Here is a 15,328-nt window from a genome sequence, read left to right on the forward strand (position 1 = left end):
TCTGTAGGATAGGCATGGCAGCAGACGAACAGAATGGCAAAAAAGGAAATATTGATCAGAAATGGTGCTGGAGCTTCATTTAGCATCGCGTTCCAAACTGTATAACCTTCAAGGCACTGCGGGTTTCCAGAGGGGTGTGGCCAATTGCTGGAGGATGAGGTGTGATTGGGCGAAACGTATTGAGGATCGTGTCACATGTGTGACCGAATCAATCGCAAAAGCTCCCAGCAGCCGGTTGTTTCTGTGGAGTTCCGCACTTACTCAACACCAATCCGTGGGGCCACCTCACAGTGCAGCTTTTCACAATGACCAATCACCCCACGCATAATGCAGCCGATCAAGGTAACTTCCTCACAATACTTTAATTTTTACTTTGTAATTTTGCAATGGGTAACAAAGAGAAAAAAGAAGCTAATTTTACAATGAATGATAAAGGGTATGCAAGTTATTTATTAATCAGAGAGTGTCTCATGGAGTCTCAAGACATTGTAATTATTGTAGGGTCCTGCTTTGGGATGCTTGGTCAATGTCTGTCAAGGAGTGGACTAAAGACCATAACTTAACACGTAATTAACTAACCATTTAGAATAACTAATGGATATGACGAACCAGTTTTTCTGCGTAAAATATAGCTTATATTAACATATTTAACAATGTATTAGAATCATCTTGTACAACTAATTAACTCTGATTAAAAAAACCTTAAATTATGTGAATACACCAAGCTTTAAGTATCATTCCTGCCAGTTTCTGCTCCCTTGTGAGCAGACATTGAACACATCACACCCGTAATAAATTGGCACGTCTGTTCAAGCGACACATTTATTATGTGGCTGTGTCAGGTGGTGGAGGGTTAACGACACACATTTTTCATCACTTAGTAATCATTGACCATAAATCGCGTGACCGCGCGCGTGCAAGTCGCCATACATCTGGGAGGTAGAGGCACGTGCCGATGATGTGCAAGATGTCGGCAGCTTGGTGCGATTGCTCCGAGTCCCACACCAGCCCCACCGCCACCACCTGGGGCTGGTTCATCAGGACCTTGCGGATTCGCTGCATCTCCCCGCACTCGGCCTTCAGTCGCATCATGGGCGGCGGGTGACAAAACGTGACAACGCGGAGTCAAACTAACGAGCACGCGATACCCGGCAAGCGGGGAGGGCAAAGAGCGAATGAGAATGCACGCCAGCCTGTTTCTGCACGTGTGCACAATTCGAACAACGATCAGCCCCCTTAACTCACCCTGCCCCCAACTTCAGCGGTGGAAATTATATTACAATGTGCTGCCGCCTTGCATCTGTTTTCACCTCAGATAATATTTACATGTATTTACAGCCCCTTGTTACTCCAGTGCTGGATGAAGGCCTCTCTCCACTCCGTGTCGGTCTTGGATGGTTTAAACAAAATTCGCCACGAAGTGTTTTTGTGAGCGTTGGTGACGTGGAAGCCCAGGAACTGTTCATAAATCACTCGCCACGGATGTTAGGCGTGACCGAGAATTGAACCCAGGTCACTGGATGGGTAGTGCAGTGTGCACACCTCTGTGCTACCATTCCACCCCACCTGTTTAGTGCAAATGCTAATGTCGCCAAGAAACATGATTGTGTATGATACAATGGTATGCCTGTCATTTTGGTGTTTTAACAAAGTTATGAATTAAGGAAATTCTTTAATTACAAGAAAATGTATTTCTTCAGAGTAAAACCGTTTGAAAAAGTAGCACATCTTTCAGAGGCAGACATGAACTGCCTTGAAATGTGAGTTCATGTCACGGTAATATGATACATTAAGTAACAACAAACAAGCGTCACGAGTACATCAAAGCCCTTTCCAAACACTCCGATTTAACGGTATCGTACCCCTGTACATTAAAAGAGTAACAACATAAAGAACACATTATCGCTACACCCACAATACCACCCTTATCCTCGTCCTAAGCATATTTGATAAAATCACTCGTGGGAAAATAAAGACACGTGCGAAGACACTGGGCACAGCGCTCATCGCATGTGGCACCCACCACAGCTGTTGGCAGCAGTTTCACGCACAGAAGGAATGGAAAAAGTTACGGCAGAAAGGAAGAGGGAGAGGCAGAACACGCCCAAGGGTAGTTGATATTTAAAAAAACACGTGACACATCACGGCGATTGGTGCCAACCGAAGCTTTACGAGCTAATCTGCACGCCACGCACAAACACAGTATCGCGACACGCTCCGAAGTAAAGTACGTCGCCTAAGGCGGCAGCGGCAAAAAATGGTATTTTTTTTGTAAGAAAAAACAAAGTGGGCATGGTGATTAAGGTAAAAGTGGAACGACATTCAGAGTATGTCGGGGCTGATGCAGCTGCACAGCACCCAGGAAAGTGGTGGCGGCTTCAGCATACAGGGTGGAGCGGGGGATTCGTTCGGCTCTGCGCAGTTGTCTGCATGAATCATTCAAATTGCACCCGCGTGTTTGTATAAATCCTAAGGCTGTGCCTGACACATACAAGGTCCTCGAGCATCAACAGCTGAAACGGAGGGAATGTATTGAATATTTTACAGTGCATATATGGCTTATTTAAAATGAACATATGAATTTGATTTTTAAAAAATAATTGTGCGTGTTTACAGACGACAGCCAAACGAGAAGACATCAAATGAAGACCGATAAAAAAAACACTGCATAAGAAAAATGTAAAAAAAACATCATGACGATGTGGTTAATACGAGGCAAGATGTTATGCTGAACAGCTGCAAAAATAAGGGGAGGATTGTTGTTGGGGGTGGCAGCGGTGGGGGGGGAAAGGAGCGTGTGTCTGTGAGCGAGCGCTCGTGTCCGTGGCGTGCCGTACCGGGCAACTGCGCAGATCGCCACTCCCGCTGGCCTCTCTCAGCAACTTCCCAAACGAGCCGCAGCTCGACTGATCAGCCCTGTCACTCGCCCTCTCTGCTGTCACACTGGGAAGAGGAGCAGCACCACGAGTATGAGTACACTGGGAACAGCATCAGGATGAGCATGAGTACCGAGTACTTCATGGTACAAATCATACAGTACTCATACAATTTTTTCCCAACCCTTACAGCTCTAAGTCGCTGCCTTGATCGCTCACCCCCAAGGGTAGTGATGTGGTCCTGCATCGTGTCTGCGTGTGTGCGCGGAAAGTGGGGAGCGGTGGTGCAGCGGTCAGCGCGTTGCACTTCGAAACCGGTGGCAATTATCTGAACCGGTCCTGGGCCTTCAATGGGTCGACTCAGCCTCAAATAAGTACCGGTGATGTGTCTAAAGACCGGCACTTGGACGAGACAAAGACAGCCAGGCATGTTGCTGGCCACCCACTCCCTCGTGTGCCTTGCCAGGCCTTTATAGGTGCTCGCTAACAGCGTTTGCCCCCTACAATCTGTTAAAGGCCACATGGGGATATTTGTCTTTGTGTGCGGAAAGCAGTGGCATTTTGGTTTACACACTACCCTACGATCCTGGCAACCTGAGTTTGAGTCTTGGTCACAATCTACATGATCTGACAGCGTTCTTAAAATTAAGAGTACATATTACAGTGTGTAAATATTAATAATGGGTGGGGAAAAGGCAGTTGGAGGTGTGTGCAGGCAACACTACCTCATGGAATTCCATGCTTGCCATAACAGATGCTAACAACACATTCCCTGCTGGTCTACAAGGTTGAGCTGGCAATCAATGTATGTTTGTATGTAATTGAATGTATAAATCCAGCTGCCTGGCATGCAAAATGTTTTCATTGGGACAGACCCATGAAACATTTTGCAAGGATTACATGATTTGCAAGGGTAACATTATAAAAATATATACTGTGTGTCAAGCTATTGTGAATAATGTTTTTAATCTAAAGATATTTATTAGTCACAACGAGGGAGATTTAATCAGGGCGACACGAACAATGGATCAGTGTCACGCAAGGAAAAATGCAAAAATCTTAAACACAACTTTGGAATTTGATCAGTAATTAAATGTACCATTAAGTCTATTTTGTGGTGCTGAATGACTTGAGGAAGAGTACACATGTTTGCATAACAAACTAAAACACAGTGTATACATAATAGGATAGAATTTGAAAGGGCCTATTAACGCAAAGATACGTTTTGGAGTTTGGATTAGAAGACAAGAGGTTTGCCAAGTGGGAATCATGCAATCATAATTGGATAAACTTATCAAAACCAAATAACATATTATGATAGTTAATTATTTGAAACTTGCGTAAAATGTAGAACTTAATACTTTTATTTTACTTTAAAAAAATATGATCGTAATTTTTAATGGTTGGCTCGTTTGGTTTTGTTGCACCGAGATATTTTGTACCGCAGTGTTTACCCCAGCTTTTCCTTGGCAAATTGGATGTTTACTTTCAAGGGCGCTCACCTGGTTATAATGTTTGTGTATCTACAGCATGTGTATGTATGTAATGGTTGGGGGAAACGATAGTTTAACAATGAGCGCACTGCACTATGAACCCGGTGACCCAACTTCGATTACAGCTCCCGGGCAAAATCAGTGGCCTGAGCCTCCCCCTAGGTCGACTCAGCTTTAAATGAGTACCTGGTGCACTGGCCATCCACCCCCTTGTGCACCATATTGGCCTTCACAGGCACTCGCTAACATCCCTTGCCCCAGCAGTATGCTAAGGCTATATGGTGGATCTTTGTCTTCATATATGTAAGGTTAAGAGGTCATCAGAGTCAATGCTGCTGTTGCCACAAAACCTCATCACCACTTCCTTCCCCCCTCCCTTAAGACTACAGCTCAATCGAGAAACTCAAGAGGAATTTGGAGGAAATTTGTATGGAAGTGGAAACCCTGGCATTGACACGGTAAACGCCATGGCGTCTGTGTCCAGTGCAGTAAGAACACAACTCCCGCTCCATCAACAAAACATTCATTGAGAGCACACAACTCTTCAGCCCGACACTACGAACATCAGCCGGCGTTCAGATTCTCACCAGAGCGCGCTTGTGGAGACGTAGTGAACCATTTGGATGAAAGGCAAGGGGTCTGACGTGGCTCCGCAGCGCCTGCAAACGCACTGCGGGACACAACAACACACACACGATCATATTGACACGATGGGGAAACGCTCCGGCGACGTTCATTTACTCACCCCTCTTATTTATTTATTCGCGCTCACGCACACTGCGATGCTCCCGATTCGGCATCCTTGACTCGGAGAAGGGGACTTTCATTGAGTGACACACGCGAAGCGGAAATTGCACGCCGGTCCCACAAGCTGGGGGTGCTCCCCGACAGATCCGGGGTCAGGGGCATTGATTGTGCAAGTGAGAGATGCTGCGCACTCGCCTCGCTCTTATAAACCCACGATTGCCTGAGATGTGCCTTTCGCAGCAGCTGGCAACTCAATGGTGAGACACTGTTCTGCTTTGTGCTAAATAGGTCTAATGTCGTGGAGGTGTGCAAGCAAGCAAGGTCATGTGTATTTAACATGTCATTATTCCACATTGGCACCATAACAAACAAAAACACAGGACAGAGGTTTAACTTATTTGGCCAGGGGATATCTGATAAATGTGGACTTGCCAACTGGCCTTTATTTTTCTAGGATTGTTTTAAGGTTCTACATCAGAAAATAAACATCATGGATAGACAATAAAACCTTTTGAAGCCAAACTCGGACTCAGCATAAGCCAAAATTCAGCATAAGCCAGAAATGCTAAAAATATTCATCCCTATTTTTTTATTCGCCAAAAAACTCCAATCGGAACACTGTGCGATAATTAAGCTGCCCAGGGTTAGATGTAGAACGCGATGCACAGATTGTACAGGAAATTCTATATTTGTTTATTGAGAATTGCAAGCATAAAACGCTATCCCAGACAATTCAATACAGTAAATATAATGATTAACTTGCAATTCTATAGTTATATACACATTCTGTATCTATCTGTTGTATGGAATTGGAGCACCAAATGCTTAAAAGCTGCACTCATCCATGTGCTTTGCCAGGGCTCCCTTTCTCTTGCGAGAATTATAGATTTATATTCATTTTACAAATAAACTCAAGCCAATTAGCCTCAGCCTCTGCTTCTTGGCGTTTAAAGATTCAGCCTTCCACCTCTGCTTATGTTGACGGTAAGTGACTTAAACTGTACGGTGATTTTCTTCAGTGCTTTCAAAGAGTTCATATTCAATTGTAAATATTTAGTTGGTATTTACTAATTACATGATAATTAAATGTGCTCGGTGTTAATCAAGTGTAAACACAATTTAACGTCAATAATTATGCAGAATTTGATTATTTACAGCATAGCGACATCTCAAGTAACCGTAATGGCTTTCCCCCATACAAGCCTGCTTCGAAAGGTTTTCATCTCTTAATTGGGCAATTTTTTTTTATTACTGAAGGTCACGCGTTAATAATTTTCCAGCTTTCGCACTGCAAGGTCAACAGTTGTTATAATTTTGATGTAAAGCTTTCGTGACTGCAGGGATTCATATTCTTGGTTCGTTCGGTAAAGTCACTTAGAAGGGAAACAATAAAAAAAATATAAAACAATAAAATGTCTAATGCTCTGCCACTACAACAAGCCCAATTGGGCTCACGCAATCAGCAAACTTGTGGGTAAATTGACCAACTTTAACATTTCCACATTACCCCAGTTACCAAACTCATTCTATATAATAGTAAACCACCAAGCCAACGGTGAAGCTTCACAGAAATCAGATGTAGTTGCATTACCAAAAATAGCACATCAATACAATCAACACAACTCCCCTGTGCATACTCTTTGATTTTTTCGGTAAAGTCACGTAGGTAAAAAATAAAAGAAAATAAATGAAAACAACTAAATTAAATCACGACGTTTCAGGTGCAACACAAGCTTCCTTCTTCAGGTGGGGACAACGTAGCGAAAGCACAAACGCTTAAGTGTGTCTAAGAGATGGCTGTGACAAGGAATTATATAGTTGCGCCCAAAACGTCATGATTTAATTTAGTTGTTTTCATTTATTTTATTTTTTACCTACGTGACTTTACCGAAAAAACCAGAGTATGAATTCTTGCAATCACTAAAGCTTCATATCTAGAATCCTGTGCATACCTCTCTACTGTTGCACAGTCTTGGTGGCGTTCAGCACACAAGCTCCTGTTGTTACGCAATGGGGAATCCTGAACTTTCCTCCAGAGGCCAGCTAGTTCTAGATCGTGCACTTATCAAAGCACAGTTGCCAGTCACTCCCACAATGTGTTAGTCATGGACTCGTGCCAACAGGCACTTGAAAAATATAGCTGCCAAGGTCACGGAAGGGTCACACTTTCATGCTCATGGAATAACACCAATGAATGTCACATGTATTGTATAATATGTTCCACAGAACAATAGTGTCCACGTATCAGCACAAATGAGATGTTCAATTGTTCCAATTTATAAGGCGAAACGCAATAACACAAGTCCAGTGGGTACATAAACACTGAACACATCCAAACGGGTGGTGCGGGGGGGGGGGGGGTCAAAACTTCAGCAACATCAAACAGTCCCTTTAAAAATCTATTCACAAAGAGAAACATCCCCCTTCTTGTCAAACTATTTAGGCCAAGTTCTCTCAGCGACCACCCAACAAGGTCACAGTGACACACAAGGAGATGTGCCGGCAAAGGCAAGCAACCACAAGCACCATGCTTGGCCCCCTTTGTCTCTCCATTGCTGATGTTTCTATGCCAAATCAGATACTCATTTCAGACGCTGTCTTCCCGACAGACCTGTTCTTCACCTGAGAACGGCTGCTTGCGTTGTGGCCGAAACGTCGTGAGAATTATTTTATCATGTTTTATTTTTATTATTTTATTATTTCCCTTCTACGTGACTTTACTGAAACAACCAAGAAGATCATTTAACACTGTTGGGAAACTGAGACCGATCAAGAAAAGCAAAAAATGTTTTTCAATTTACTGAAATAAATTAAGAAATGTTTATGATCACCACCTATTCCTCACGATTACCTATGGATCATCAGACACGTGGACAATGGCAAAGAAAACGTACAAAATCTGAAAAGTACGCAACGACGCATGAAGGGGTGCATTCTAGGATTGCAGTGAAAGAGGAATAACGTGGAGCAAAGAACAAATACAAATTGTAGATGTATTGACTGTTAAGAAAAGCAGACTTGGGCAGCACATGTCACTGGAATGGATGACGGCAGATCGTTAGGAGCGACGATGGAGTGAGTGGCAACTCTCAGAGGGAATAGGTCAAAGAGTGAGGGGATCAGCTGTCGTGCAGGAGCAAAAAGGATTGCTGCACCACGAGACCTAGCAGAGGACAGATAACGTGTGATGATGATGATACACACAAAATAACCTTTGGCTTAATGGAATGAGACTGTCCAGGTAAGAAAGGACAGACAAAGTCACGCGAGTACTGATTCTTACATTTTTAAAAAATGACCCCAAATTTAATTGCCTGGGGGAGAAGATGAGTATATTCTTAGGTTTTTTTCGGTAAAGTCACGTAGGTAAAACATTAAAATTAATAAAATAAAATAAAAATCACGACGTTTCAGGGCAACACAAGCTTCCAACAAAGGCTCAGTCCCATTTACAGCAACCGCACCTTTACATCAGCCGCACCTTAACAACTCTTGGAACCTCCCATTTCAACCAGCCTACACAACAAAGGCTCATTCCTAACAGCGTGCTTCAGCTACACCGAACCTCACAATGGCTCCTCCCACCCTCAACCAGTATATATACAAGGACTGTTTTCTTGGAATTTCTCTGACTTGATGCAGCAGTCGTGCTGTGACGGTTCCACCTGAAGACGGAAGCTTGTGGTTCCTCCGAAACGTCGTGATTTTTATTTTATTTTTATTTTTACTCTTATTAATTTAAATTTTTTACCTACGTGACTTTACCGAAAAAATCTAACAATATGAATCCTTGCAGTCACAAAAGCTTCAAATCTGGAGAAGATGAGGTTGATCATTGCACGCTTAGTTTACGCACCTGTTCAAACAGCGCGATGGCGAACTTCTGGTGCGGGATACAATTGGTGGACGTGCACACGTCCTCATGGCCCTCGCCAGCCACTTGGCGATGCAGCCACATCATCAGGTTCTCCTGGGCAATGGAAAAAAATTAGTCAGCTAAAACATTCACAATCTATGACTGTGTACAAAGATCCACCCCCCCCCCCCCCCATATAGCCTGAACAGACTGTAAGGGCAAGTGCTGTGGGCCAGCACCTATGAAGGCCGGCAGGCCAGAAAGCACCAGGTACTCATTTGGGGGTGAGTTGACCTAGGGGAAGCTCTCAACCGGTTCAGATATTCGTCACTGGTGTTGACCACGAGCTCAACGTACTAACCACTGCACCACCGCTCCCCACGACTGTGTACACACACGCATGCGTACGTACATTAATTGCATTACAAAGGTATAGAGGGAGCAGGGGGGTCATGTTTGTGAGCCGCATTATGGTAATGTGCAAGCGCATTACGGTAATGAACAAGTGCACGTCACCATAATGTGACTCACAAACACGACCCTGCTCTCTGTAGAGCTTTGCTGGTTTTAGTTTCAAAAGGAAATGCATGTTCTGCAGAGTTCACATCTACAGTGGGGAACAAAGCCTCGGGGCCGGCTCATTGTCACCTTGCAATTACACAAAACACTGATGCGATTGTGCAGCTCGGGCAACATTCAAGTGGTGTCCTATGTTGTTCTTTAAAGCAATGTTGTTGCTCTTTTATACCGATGATTAAGTGAAAGACAAAAGGTATTTGTATTAAATGCTTGAATGGTTATTCTTTTAATTGCTTGAGCGCATTCTTTCAAGCACACGTTTCTGCACTCCCAGCTGTTGATTAAGTAAAGGATAATCACATTCGTGGTTCATTGTTTGACTGCATTTAATCACTTGTTAAAATCGCCAACTGTGTTAAAACTGTGTTTTCCGGTTTGATTCGCATGATGTCACTGACTTTATCTAGCAGTGAAGCAGTGTCTAAAGCAAACAGGATCTTGTTATAGGCATTAGTTACCGACCTTCATTTACTCTTTAACCTTTATTTGCTTAGGTGACTCACCAATGTAAAACAAAACTGCCCATTGTGTAGTCCAAAGAGTGACATTTACTTTACCCTAAATCCTGGATTTACTAACAACACTTGCTAACGTGGGACACTGCTTACTAAGATGGGACGTTACTTTCCAAAATGACACTGTTGAATAATAAGACACTGAACTCATTAGTCATTTACCATCTGTATTCGATTGAAATGATTGTACTTTATTTTCAAAAGAAAGCTGTTTCCTTAAGCAAGGCTACAGATTTATACCACAGGATGAATCACAACCCTGCAAGCAACGCTCATCCTTCTCTCGTATAAGTCATCGTGCACACACGTGAGTCACGGTAAAAAGCGAACACCAATAGCTTGTGCTTTAGTAGATCATAAAAGGCGAGCAGAGCCACCAAACCAAAAGAAAACAATGACACACTGTTCAAAACACCTTGGCACTTTCATGTTGATTTAGCTAAGCATGTTTTGAAAAGCTTTATTTAAGCCAATGTGGAGCAGGCGAGTGGTTTCACGGTACAAGAGATCAATTGCCCCCTAGACCATCACCGAGCCACTTTCACGGTTTTTTTCCCAAGTCTCCAAGTCAGCCAGCACCTGCATACACGTTTGAACATGAGCGGCACTAAATTCTTCAAATTCAACTCTCGAAAAAGAGGGGTGGTTTATTTTGTTAATCAAGGCGGATTTCAATCGGCTGCTTGTGTAACAAATGAGGTGGAAAGTGTTTGAGGTGTAGCACAATATTGATTTTGCTTTTGAGCAGCCGCCTGACGTTGATTTAACGCAACGGGGCTGCAGTGAGCGAGTACAAGGGGTGGCTGTACAGTTGATACCCAAATGTCCCGGACAGGTCGAATGTCAATTGCCGTTACTCAATTACAACACAAGTGTTTAAACTGGGCAGCTTCATTTTGGAACGTGCAACATAATTCACGAGACTCGCAAAAAAAATACTTAAATTATTTTTAGCTGAAAAAGAAACGAGGAATTCCCGCACGAAAAATCGGCGAACTGGAATTTGCTGCCACGACTCAAGAATGTGAAATCCTATAGCTACGGTATTATTGCAACGTACTTAAAAGTACGTTGAAGTGGTGTCAGAGTTGGAAGAGGATAAGAGGACCCTTTTTGTTCAAGCAAACACACCTCTGCCACACATTTTCCATTCATATAACCTTTCCTGTTGAAATATGTGAAAAGGTTACACGAGCAGCCAATCCAGGCAATTCAACATCGGTAAGGGCAGTAAATTGTCGTACGAAAACAAACTTAATAACCCACGTGGTGTGCACACGCCGAGCTCATTAATATAATTACACTGGAGGCGTAATCCTGCACAGCATCATGGAGATTTAATAAAAAGATACAGCACGTCTTTCGATAATCTGCACTGCTCTGCAATGTGCCAATTGGGCTGCCAGAATTTCCCCTATAAAACGAGCATGCGCAGGTGTAACACGCTGGGAAGCCCATCCATGAAAGTAGCCTCCAGTTTGTTAGAGTATTCAACTGTACAAAGAAATAAGCGTATGGAAACATGCATATATATGAACACACAAACACACGTTGAGCATGTGAGCTTATGCCTGCCCGCCTGCAAGTGTTCGAACGTATGCACTGGTGTGGATTTTTCTCTGGGTTCTCCGGGTTTTCCCTCCACAATTAGAATAAACATGCGTTTAGAGTTATTTGTCTGCTATTAAATATGACATACGATAAAAAAAACACTTTGTTGTGCAATCATTTGCAACCAGGTCACTTCTGAAAAACTAAAAACCTGACAGTTTATAGGTGTGAGAACTGACGGGTGCAAGCGACATCATTCACGAAGCTGGAAAGCCGGCCGGGGGCGGAGGGGGGTTAACTCACAAAGCACTCAGCCGCGTCGTCCATGAGGCCGAGTTGGAAGCGCTGCTCCTCACGGAAGGTCTCGGCCAGCGCTCGCCGCAGCTCGTCCGACGTGAGCACGTCACGCTGGCTGCTCTCAAACTGGGAGAAGAGCGCCTGCAGCAGCAGCATCGCAAAAAAAACACAGCCAGCAGTCACAGGACTGCTGATTACACTGGAGGGAGGAGACGCTCTACCCCGTCAGGTGATAATGGAGCTTACAGACTATAATCATTGTTAGTGCGCGTGGAATGATTCACCCAATGTCTCACTGCGACAAGTTAAAGTGTAACAAAACAGGATTTATGGTTCAGCTCAAAGACAGGATTCTATTTGTCTCACATGTATTATCTGGTGTATTGTCTGTCCCTTTGTTCAGCATCGCTTACCGGTAATATATGCATGAATTGATTTAAAAAATCATGATGTACATGGTCACACAAATTAAAAACTCACCATATTCATCATTATCCGAGTAATTTCAAAGAAATAAATAGTAGGCTAAAGCTTCAGGCAATGACTCTTCTTCAAAGTAGAGAGGAGGGGGTAAAAATATTCACAAACTTTCCCTGAATCTTATATTTCTCATTACTCCTTTTGTTCATATCCAGGGTACAGACTTTCCACTTTTCCTTTCCGTGCAATCGTACATAGCACATCATTTATTTTTCTTGATAACGCTCATCCCATCGCAAGCATGTTCCCAATACCTATTATACACGAGAACATTTTGGGATGTGACTGTAATTTGTACACTTTCACATGTGCACAGCACCTTGCCAATACACTGCTGCATGGAAGCCTAGCTTCACCATGTCAGTCATGTGGATTTGTTTGACCATACTTCAACAACCCCAATATACCATTGGAACCTCATTTGCCAGTAAAAAATATGATAATTGGTTTTTTACCCTTCTATCTGGCAACAAAACTGACATCTGCAATAACTCTCCCACTGGCTCCAAATCCAAGCTTCGATAAATTTAAAGATCACACCCGACATTATATCGAGATCCTCCATAAATGGACTTCTCCTCACCTCTCATCTCCCTCATTTCCCATCCATGCACTCTCCACTCCAGCAACTAAGGCTTTAAGTTGAAGCTTCCAGTCAACCTTTGCCGAGTTGGTGGGGGTGCCACTCGTTCTACTCTACTTCCCTCCCTAAATCTGGAATTACTCTCCCGCTGCCATTTGGGCTGCCAACTCCCTGCCCAAGTCCACACTCAAGAGACCACCAATAGTGAGTGATTCATAAAAGCCTAGCAAGAGCCACCAAACCCAAAGAAAACAACACACTCTTTAAAACACCTATTTTCCTACGGTGTGTCTATTCCTCTCAAGGAAATAAATACGTCCGCACTACAATGTCTATTGATGTGGCTGCATTTAAACGCAATGTAATGTGAAACTCTGTGATGCTGTAGACGTCGCCACATTGGTCAGTGCGGGTTGGCGAAGAGGGAAGCCCAGGGACCAGCTCAGATGTCACTCGCCACCGATGGTAGCCGTGGCCAGGATTAAAACGCAGGTTTCCGGGTTCATAGCGCAGCTTGCTAACCACTGCACCGCAACTCCACCCTTGTCTGTCCGTTATTATATTTTGTGACTAAATATGCTCGCTTCGACTTTACTTGACAAACACAAACAGCAGTCTGTGTAACATCTTAAACACTCTTAAACATTAGGTGATTACTAATTTATACGAAATGTCTATCCAATACTACCCACAGCTCAAGGTACAGAGGCTTTCAATGGCCAATAGCCCACGTAATGCGGCAAAGATTACATTTCTGGGGATGTGTGTGAGTAATATCTTATCGCAGCGTGGTTGTGCAATGCGCTGCTATTACAGATGTCCTGCAGGTGTTGGTACAATGCCGACGGGATGCTGGGAGGCAATAAAAACACATTGCATGGTAAAACTGGTATGCAAAGACGGTAAAGCATTTATGAGGACACTGATATTTCTTATCGAAAATGTGTTCTATATATGAATGCTAACAAAAACAACTCAAGAGCCTTGCCAAGTTATGAAGATAACCATTTGTTCTCACAGCTATGTAATGTGTGTTTTTGTACATTTTGTATTGTAACGTGTGGTCCAGTTTATTGCAGCACATCACCATCATGTTGCACCAGTAAAGCATCCTTGTTAGAGACTCGTGATTTTTCATTGAACTATAGGAATTGTAAGTCCATGTGATTTGAGTATTGCAAATAGTTAGACAATACAACAAATACGTCCCATATCTAGACGATCATGCTCCCAAAATAGCAATGACGTCTTTTAAGAGTTTTTTGGTTTTAATTATGAATATAACAGATTTTTGAACCATACTATTCTTGAGTTGTTATCTTCATTAAATGAGTAGATGATGAGTTAAAATACCATAAACAGATACAATTGCAGATGTCCAAAACACGAGTGCGACCTGAATTCAACAATGTTGTGCTGCGAGTACACTTCCAAGGCAGCTCAAATCCCAGACACCAGATTAGATGGGTACAATCAGGTGATCTCACAGACCACCAAATACAATGGGCACTTTCCTCTCGAGGTAGATGAGCTTATCCTATCGACTGACACGAAGGCTGGCCAGAATGTGAGCCATTATACAGCTGATGACAAGCAGGTGTGTGCATGTGACAAGACAAGATGCATTGGGGTGCCTGGATTATTTAAAACAGGTTCTGGGTGCACAGTTGCTGTAACACTGGCAAACGACGTGATATGTTTACCTCTGAAATTACGTCATTGATTCAATTTGTTCACCTACATTTTTTCGAAACCTGTTGTTGCCAAATGCCGCTTTGTACAACCGTCTATTTGGAGCTCACCAATCTGGCTTAATCATGCCAAGAATTGGAAGAAAGTAAAGAAAATGTAAATCCTTCCAACACCTTGACTTAAAATGTTGGAAACATCTCTTTTGCACAAGGTTTTCTACAGTGCCCAAAGATTCTTGAGATCACTAGTGGAAATCACGTAGGGCCCTGAAAATTGCTGAGATTGAACATTAAACATAGGTATGAAGTTCACTTTCACGAGGCCAATGAGGACATCTCTGACTGAGGGCACGGCATTGTTTTCTGAAGGACATCGAGTACTCAACACACTGCAACTAACGACAATGAAGTCACAACACACCCTAAACCCCGCTCTACATGACTAATAACAACTGCTATTGTTCGTGGAATTATTTTCTATTTTACAATGAACCATTAATTCCAAATGCCGTTGCCAAGCAGATTTCGCACGACAACAAAATACACGGGGCCGGCTTACGCTTTTAAACTTTCCGTCAAGAATGATCTTCACTGCCCACAAATGTGACAAACCACGCAGCATATGAACAAGACATTGTATTAGGCGTGGCTTAGCTCGAG

The 15,328-nt window shown here is 43.1% G+C and overlaps 1 protein-coding gene across 2 annotated transcripts in view; it reads right to left on the reverse strand.

Moving 5' to 3' along the window:
* LOC133341864 (inactive ubiquitin carboxyl-terminal hydrolase 54-like) overlaps positions 1 to 15,328 on the reverse strand; it is a 51,576-nt gene that overhangs the window by 23,649 nt on the left and 12,599 nt on the right. For both annotated transcript variants that reach the window (XM_061550658.1, XM_061550659.1), the window contains exons 4-8: positions 11,921 to 12,055; positions 8,973 to 9,086; positions 4,957 to 5,039; positions 2,838 to 2,943; positions 931 to 1,077 (exon numbers count right to left, since the gene is read on the reverse strand). In XM_061550658.1, coding sequence (XP_061406642.1) covers positions 931 to 1,077; positions 2,838 to 2,943; positions 4,957 to 5,039; positions 8,973 to 9,086; positions 11,921 to 12,055 — 585 coding nt within the window. The remainder of the gene's footprint in view (positions 1 to 930; positions 1,078 to 2,837; positions 2,944 to 4,956; positions 5,040 to 8,972; positions 9,087 to 11,920; positions 12,056 to 15,328) is intronic.

Source organism: Lethenteron reissneri, chromosome 12 (genome assembly GCF_015708825.2).
Source record: "Lethenteron reissneri isolate LAM-NWPU_2019-01 chromosome 12, ASM1570882v1, whole genome shotgun sequence".
Taxonomy (NCBI): Eukaryota; Metazoa; Chordata; class Hyperoartia; order Petromyzontiformes; family Petromyzontidae; genus Lethenteron; species Lethenteron reissneri.